This window comes from Eurypyga helias, unplaced genomic scaffold, assembly GCF_000690775.1.
Source record: "Eurypyga helias isolate BGI_N326 unplaced genomic scaffold, ASM69077v1 scaffold3222, whole genome shotgun sequence".
Taxonomy (NCBI): domain Eukaryota; kingdom Metazoa; phylum Chordata; class Aves; order Eurypygiformes; family Eurypygidae; genus Eurypyga; species Eurypyga helias.
Window position 1 is genome coordinate 12,411 of NW_010236501.1, and position 8,618 is coordinate 21,028.

Sequence of the window (8,618 nt, forward strand, 5' to 3'; positions counted from 1 at the left end):
GAATGGACTCAAGCTGCGCCAGGGGAGGTTTAGATTGGATGTAAGGAAGAAGTTCTTCACGGAAAGGGTTATCATGCACTGGAACAGGCTGCCCAGGGAGGTGGTGGAGTCACCATCCCTGGATGTGTTTAAGAGACGGGTGGATGAGGTGCTGAGAGATATGGTTTAGTGGTGGACAGATACGGTTGGACTGGATGATCTCTAAGGTCTTTTCCAACCCAGTGATTCTATGATTCTATGATTCTATGAGCTCCTCGCAACCCCTAGGCCATCAGGACTAGAGACCACATTGCTGCTTTGGGGAAATGACTCTTGACTTTCAGAGTTTCTTTCAAGAAAACCTTGCATCAAAGCACACTCAATCCTGAGGTGAGCACCCAAGGTGAGCTTTATTCCACTTTACTCTGTCCAGTACATTCCACCCCTCAAAGAACAAGGGAATAATAATGACTATGATTTAAAGGAGATTCATCCTCCCAGCACTTCGTTAAGTAGGAAGGGAATGTATGGTCTTGTTGAACACATAACCGAATGTGATTCAGACCTGGAGATTAGAACCTAGATGCCTCAGCTCCTCACTGGCAAACGCACTAGTATGTCTAACGACAAGTGAGGTAACGCTTGAATACATTCCTTAGCCGAGTCTAGGCAGCCAAAGGAGACAGGATTTAGGGAAGTCCACAGCCATGGCCTGAGTCACCTTGCCTTCCAGACTTCTGGTATGTACTGCTAGGTGTGGGACTGCAACAGGGACAGCAGCAGCATTCAGCTCCCCAGGATTGTGTTATTTTGACACCCAGCAGACAGATTCCCTCAGCAATCTGCTTTTTGCTGCCAAAAATCTCTATCCTCTTGAACACTGTGGGGAATAACTTTGACGAAAGAAGTGCCATTGACAGTCCCCTTACATAAGGCAGCAACTGGTAGGAGGTGGTGCTGGTGACTCCACGTGAAATCAATGGGCTGTCAGATCCATTCTCAGAAAAAATGTGCAAAGATCATAAAAGTCTCTGTTGCTAGCTACTGTCTTGTGCGGTGCCTCAGAAGGAGTGCCAAGGACAGAATGGACATGGAGACCAAATTACCATCTCCTTGCTCTCCCCGCAGTTTCTTCCAGGTCAGGACTGAAAGCATACAGTGGGGAGAGCAGGGTGATGAGGGACATTTGCACTGCTGCTGCTTTGACTGGATTTGCTTGGGAGAGGAGAGAAGCCAAGAGCAGTGCAGGACAGTGGACTCCAGCCCACCGTGACTTGAAAGTACAGTTCATTTACTGGAAAGAAAATGCTCAGTGATTTGACTGGTTCAGCTTGCCTATCACTGAGGAGAAAAAATTACTACGCATATCCATCATGGGCAGGAAGGTCTCCCAAGCAATTCTCCTGATCCACCCCTCTGCAGATGGCTGCTCTGGACAAAGTACTGCCTGTCCTAAATTCCTGGTTTGTCATTTTCCTTCTCTCTTCCACCCAGAGTCTCACAACCTCTGAAAGATATAAGATGCAAGTGCACCATCCTACTGATGTGCAAAGTTCTGAAAATGCCTCTTCCTCAAACTATTAATAACGATGCACACAGGAGGAGTTCACGGGGAGAACGACCTAACAGGTGGTAGAGATAATATTACACTGGAAAAGAGCAGAGCCGCCACGGCCCGTGTGTTGGGAGACTGATGTCTCACATTAATTGTTGTGTGCTAGAATGCACTTGGAGCACAGAGAAATGTCACACAGAGGTAATATACAACCTGCCAATCCAAGTCCAAACGTTAGTTCATTGTACCAAACTCCCAATGCCAAAATCTTGGAAGAATTGCAGACACTGCTCATGTTTCAAACTAGTCGACTTTTAACTCTTCGTACAAATAATCTGAAGCGCTACTGAACAAACCTGAACACCTTTTTCCCAGTCACACTAGATCCTAAGACCTATCAGTGACGTCAAGAAACCGCAGCCCTGGTGTTTAGAGTCAGGCTTTTGGCGCACAACAGATCATCAGGGCAAGGGGTAATGGGTACAAATTGAAAACGGAGAGGTTTAGATTAGATATCAGGAAGAAATTCTTCACAGAGATGGTGGGGAGGCACGTGAACAGGTTGCCCAGAGAAGCTGTGGATGCCCCATCCCTAACTGTCTTCAAGGCCAGGCTGGATGAGGCTTGGAGCAACCTGGTCTAGTGGAAGGTGTCCCTGCCCATGGCAGGGGGGTTGGAACTAGATGATCTTTAAGGTCCCTTCCAACCCAAACCATTCCATGATTCTATGATGATCTGGTATATTCACTCCTTAGTGCAGTAATGGCAGGTTCCTGCCTCAGATTCTTCAAACCTAAAACTACATTTATACAAACACAACTTATTCAATGCCATGATTTTTTAAGGCTTTGTCACCTGCAACCACCACTTCAATTCAGAACTTTTGAAAAAATCAATCATATCTTCATGTCTCAAATCACAACCCCCACCTCCCCCTCCACATCACCACCCCCATGTATCTCTACTCACCAAGTTTAAGGTTATCATCGCTTTTAGATAACACTCTTATCCAAAAATGATGCTATACATTCAACAGTGTAGTAATTGCTTTATCCAATACATCTTAGGACATCAACACTGTATTCGCTTAGCTGTCCAGAGCAATCAGGCAGCAAAATGCTAAAGCACTCTAGCACGTACAGAGGTATAAAAATGCAGAGGGGTATAAAAAATCTCAGCTGAAATCTAGTTTTCTTCTGTTACCTGTTTTTATAAACCTGTGAAAAGCGTTTATTGGTGCAGGGGTTCTACTACACACATCAACTGCAATACACCAAACTCAGGAAATCCCATGACACATGTAGCATGGCGCGTTACAGGTATGGCTCATGCTTTGTTTAACTACAACACAGTATTTTGGGCATGTTTAACTATAACACAGTATTTTGGACATGAAGTTTTACAATAAAAAGTTTTGGAGTTTTCCTCAAAACAGTCCAAATTATCTAACGCAAAAGGTTTTTTGAACTGCTCTAGATATTGCCTTAGAAATCATAGCTGGAATCTTAAAACAGGATTAATGTGTGAAATAGCACAAGTCATAAAAGCACCCCAATCCTTTCTCCAATATCTGGCATCAGGAATGGTGTTTTCATCCCCTGTTACTATATACACTGAGGAATAAATACAAGACTGAATGATTTACTTTTATTAAAAGCCTTGGAAGCTTCCATTCAATCAACAACTACACGTGTAAACTTGGCTTATTTGTAAGTGACAGCCTGTAGTGTTTCCACCAATAAAACCTGGTGCTAACTCCAGATGGCATTCAACAATGCAAGAGTACCAAAAAAAGAATCAGAAATTCAAAACATTAGACAAAACCCAGAAATATCACTGTCAACATAAGTGTACAGAGGCAGAGCCCCAGGACATCACATACACACTGGAGTAAAGGGGTTTCAAAGCGTCGTCGTATTGGGTTTGTGTGCTGGAGTTTTGGTAGCAGGGGGTGGGGACCACAAGGGTGGCTTCTGTGAGAAGCTGCTGGAAGCTTCCCTGGCTCCAAATCGCACCCACCTCTGGCCAAGGCTGAGCAATTAGCACTGCTGTGATTAATATATTTAAGAGGAGAAAACAAAGAGAACCTGCAATGGAGAGAGGAGTGGGATGTGAGAGAAACGACTACGCAGACTCCAAGGTCAGTGCAGAAAGGCAGGGGAGGAGAGTGAGGAGTCCTACCCCTGAGGAGGAAGAAGCAGCAGACACGACGTGTGATGAACTGACCACAACCACCATTCCTCATCTCCCTGTGCCACTGGTAGGGAAGAGGTAGCAAAGCGGGAGCAAAAGCTGAGCCTGGGAAGAAGGGAGGAGTGGGTGGAAGGTTTCTAAGATCTGGGGTTTTTGTCTCTTGTTATCCTACTCTGATTTGATTAGTAACTTTTTTTTTTTTTTTTTTTGCCCCAGGTCGAGTCTGTTTTGCCCATGACCATAACTGGTGAGTGATCCCGCCCTGTCCTTGTCTTGAGCCATGAGCCTTTCCTTGTATTTCCTCCTCGCCATCCCACCGCGGCTGCATGGTGCATAGTTGCCACCTGGGCCTAAACCATGACTGTCATATGTCTTTATGAAAGACAAATTTCAGTGAGTTGATACTCTCTGAAGACCACACACCTCAGAAGGGCCCAGAAAGAGTCCAACTTAATGACATCCCACCATGTAATACCTTCAAAAGCCTAACCGAGGTTGGTCTGACACGATGTGTAGGCCACAGTTACACTTCCACTATTAAAAAATAAACACACGCCATCCCCAAACCCAACCCCACAAACACAAAAGCACATTAACAAAATAAATAAAATTACAGTTGCACTAGATCACAACTTCATTATGATTTCCCTCTCCTTAAGTCAAGAAATTCAAAGGGGTTTACTCTCTCTACGTAATGTCTCCCTCTAAGCTCTTCCTTTTGGTTCCTGAAACTTCCAAAGCACATCAGAGCGATACCACACAGGAGCCAGTGCTCTTCACCTTGACATGAAGACTTTCCTGGGATCCCTGTCCCACAGCAGGAAGCAGCTGTCACGGCCTCTACTTTTCCAAGGACCATTTCTTAGAAGCTATACCCTCTTACTTTTTTTCCTTTGACCAGACGGTTCTTCCTGGGGCAATCACTACCTAGATTTTGTGAAAAAATACCCTTCTCAGCAAGGTGCTACCATCTCTCCCAAGTATTTCTCTTCCACCAGAACAGGGCTGGTCTTTCACTTTTTGTTTCAATCTTCCCAAGCAGGCTTTGTTGTTCCCTGACAAAGGCCAATCCCATGAGGGGCCTGGTTTGGTAGCACACAGTCTGAAAGGAGTAAAATTATGTGTCTCCAAGAATCACCAGGAACTAACGCTCTAAACTCCAGACACTTGAACAGCAGACTCCCAGCCAATGTTCTCCAACTCAGTTCTGGAAAGGCTAGACTGGAGACAGCTGGGAAGTTTCATCTCAAGGCACTTAACTCTTCCTCCTCCTGAAAGCACAAGTTAAGAGGCTTTCTACGGTCAGTTCGTATGAAGAGTATGAGATATGAAAGCTCATTTATCATCTCACTCCTGACATAAGTTGAATTATAAGTGGTAAACTCAAGGCGAAAGGCTCCAAATCCTGTTGCACATTCCCTCAGCTGTCTAGCATGCAACCGCCCCAAGCTGCTATTATTTTTAATCTTGTAATATGTATGATAGTATCGATCACCAAAACTATTTTATTTGTACCCTGAAGCACAACGGCACAGTTCTTGCAAATTTCAGCTAACTCACAAAAATTCAAATTGAGTGAGTAGGTTTTGCCAGGCTGATTTCTGCCAACTTACCAGAAGTCATTCCAGTAATACACTATCAGCATATAATTTCATTTTATGTCTCTCTTATCTTTTGTCTGTCCTGGTACCTGCAGTAATTATGCACCTGTAAATAGTACTTGCAGAACTCAAAATGCAGCTAATTAGATAGGAGGAGAGATGGAAAAATGTTGCCTCTGACTGAGAGAAGGCAACACATAAGAGTCCACAGAGAATAATATCCTCTGAATTCTTCTCTTACACATAATTAAAAATTTTAAAGGGCCCAAGTCACCATTAGCAAATACTATCTCCAGACACTAGTCAAGAACAACTCTACAGATGACACTGTGAAGATACATCTTGCTCCAGGCCAGAATGAAGGCCTGTGCAGCCAAGGAAAGATCTCCAGTGACAGCTGTGGCTCTATTAAGTTGTCTGCAGACGGAAAATTTGTTGGGATGCAACAGTCCTAACAGCTACCGAGGTCATGGCTTTTACAGTGAGAACTTCATAGCAAACGGGTACCTCATAAAGGGTTCTTCCCTTACCCAGAATTTCACAAGGAAGAAGGCATTAGCTGGCCCCCTTTCAAAGAGCTCCTTCAGGCCCCCTTTCTTCTCAGGGAACTTGTCATAGATCTGCCGGATATCCACTGCCTCGAGGTAGGGGTCACTGTAGCTGGGGCTTGACTGCCCAATGTGCACAAACAGGTGTTTGTTATACTGCAAGAAGAAGAAAAACACGGAATTAGGAAATTGTTCGGTACTGTTCAATAAATACTGAACATTCATTGTTCTTCACAGAAGACTAATGGAAGTCACTGAAGAATTGATAGGACTTTATAGCAGAGCAGAAGTATTAGCAGAAATATTTCTAATACCAGCTCATGCTGTTATTTCTTTCCTGTCAATACATCCATGCTTCTTGCTTCTTCTGAAACCTTATTGTTGGGTTTTTTCCTATATTCACTCCTAAACCACTGCCTCATGACAGTGTTACCTGTCGTGGATCACTCAAACATCATTGCTCCTGTCCTGTGAAGAGCTGCCTGAAAACCCACAGTAAGGTACCAGCCAAATACTCCCATCTTCTCTGAACTTCCCTATCTCAGACAGAGGAAATGTAACTGGCCCATCCCCAATATGTCTCAAGATGCAGTATCACTAGGTTTAGTGACACAGGCAGATCTTACTACTTACATTTTATAGGTGGCACCATGGAAATACATAGATGCAGATTCATCCCAGTTGCCCCCCAAATTTAAGTTCCTTGCACACCAGAGAAATACGTGGCTTCATGTGATCTTACCATTACCTGATTGTGGGTCTGTCCCCCAAGGCTGAACAGACAGCTAGAATCATAGATTCATAGAATCACAGAATGGTTTGGGTTGGAAGGGACCTTAAAGATCACCCAGTTCCAACCCCCCTGCCATGGGCAGGGACCCCTTCCACTAGACCAGGTTGCTCCAAGCCTCATCCAGCCTGGCCTTGAAGACAGCCAGGGATGGGGCATCCACAACATCTCTGGGCAACCTGTTCCAGTGCCTCCCCACCCTCTCCGGGAAGAATTTCTTCCTGATATCCAATCTAAACCTCCCTGTTTTCAATTTGTACCCATTACCCCTTGTCCTATCACTACAGACCCTTGTAAAAAGTCCTCTCCCAGCACCCTTGCAGCCCCTTCAGATACTGGAAAGCTGCAATGAGGTCTCCTCGGAGCCTCCTCTTCTCCAGGCTGAACAAGCCCAATTCTTGCAGCCTTTCGTCACAGGAGAGGTGCTCCAGCCCTCTGATAGAATAGCCCAGCAGGGGCTGTACCACTGTCTTATGACCTCAGTGCCTTGAGGTGTGGTACAAGAACACACATGACCATGGAAAGAGAGGCCAGAAACACATGCCACAGAGCTGGCGATACCGTTATAGAAAATTCTGTCCTCTAAAAGAAGGATATCTTGTGTTTCCCAAAGATGGCTTTATATTCTCAGCAGAGCAATGAAGCAAGCATTTCCATGCACATATAGTAGTAGAACATATCCATGATGAACAGGAGCTACTTGAAGACCAAATATTAATGACAGTGGAAGTCAGGTATGTATCTTACTGTGTCTTGGTCTTGTTGTTGTTCCAAGAATGCAGAGAATTCTAACATCCAAAGTTTGGAGCTAGCAACCCTTCGTCCTTGCCAAGCTGGTGCTGATGGGGAAGGCGAGAGGCCAGCAGAAGACTCAAACCCTAAGCATACAGGATTTATATAACAAAATTTAGAAAGAGAGAAGTTGGTAATAGCTTTCCAATAGACCACCCGTTGTCAAAGCTGACTAATCACATTTTCTTATGACTTCTGTCATCATGCAAAAATATTATTCACAAGGTCCTCACTCTACCTGTGCTCTAAATGGCTTGTCAGTTACCGTTGCTAAGACAGCACTGACAGGGTTTAAAATGATGTAAAAGACAATCTACCTGGTTTTGACACCAGAGAAAACATGTTCAGCAACTTTGAGGACCTAGAGTGAGCTGTAAATGAGCAGCAAAATAAAGTGCTTTAGTATCAGAATGAAGCATCACCATTAACATGACCATTAACCTCTTAAAATGGGAAAAGCAAGAAGGAAAAGGTATCTGTTGTTCCACTTAATTAGAAATTGGAAAAGTAATCATGTTGTGGCAAACAGTGTTCTAGTACATGCAGATGGTAGAAGAACAGTAGAAATACATAAACTTTTATTTTCTGCTGAGCCAGGAGGAAAAGAAACCCCAAAACAACCAACATAAAACAGGGAATTTTTTTTTAAATAAAACAAAATTTAAAATTTTCAGTTCTCCCAGTAAAGGGTGGGAATGGCTGATAAGGCGAAATCATAGCAAAATTAATTTTGGGCTCACTGAAATGTTCCAATAGGTAAAAATATTTTTTAACTAATTTTTAAACTTCTAAAAGTGTTGTCTATTTTTGAAGTTGAAATATAATTTCAAAGCAAGGAAGTACATTTCCTTACCTACCTGGTAATGGCAGCGGAGGCTGTACAGCATAAGATTGTTGAGAAAAAGGTTTCACACTACAGAATTACACAAAGACAGATGGTTAACAAAAACAACAACAAACCCAACCAAAAAAACCCACCAACAGAACAAGGCTCTTGACCAACAGTTTGTAAAGATCAGAACAAGTATTTCTCCTAAGGCAGAAAGTGGCAGAGTCTTTGGGAAATTATCTTTCTGTGTGGGCAAGAGAGGGTCATGCAGAAAGACCCAAGGCACAGTAAGGAGGCAGGACTGGACTGAGTAGGATTTCCCTAAAGGAGT

The 8,618-nt window shown here is 43.7% G+C and overlaps 1 protein-coding gene across 1 annotated transcript in view; it reads right to left on the reverse strand.

The window, feature by feature from the left end:
* TEAD4 (TEA domain family member 4) overlaps nt 1-8,618 on the reverse strand; it is a gene marked incomplete at its 5' end in the record, with an annotated part of 22,048 nt that overhangs the window by 9,517 nt on the left and 3,913 nt on the right. The window contains 3 exons of the mRNA XM_010147102.1: nt 5,859-6,032; nt 7,414-7,544; nt 8,316-8,371. Of these exons, the coding sequence (XP_010145404.1) occupies nt 5,859-6,032; nt 7,414-7,544; nt 8,316-8,371 (361 nt within the window). The remainder of the gene's footprint in view (nt 1-5,858; nt 6,033-7,413; nt 7,545-8,315; nt 8,372-8,618) is intronic.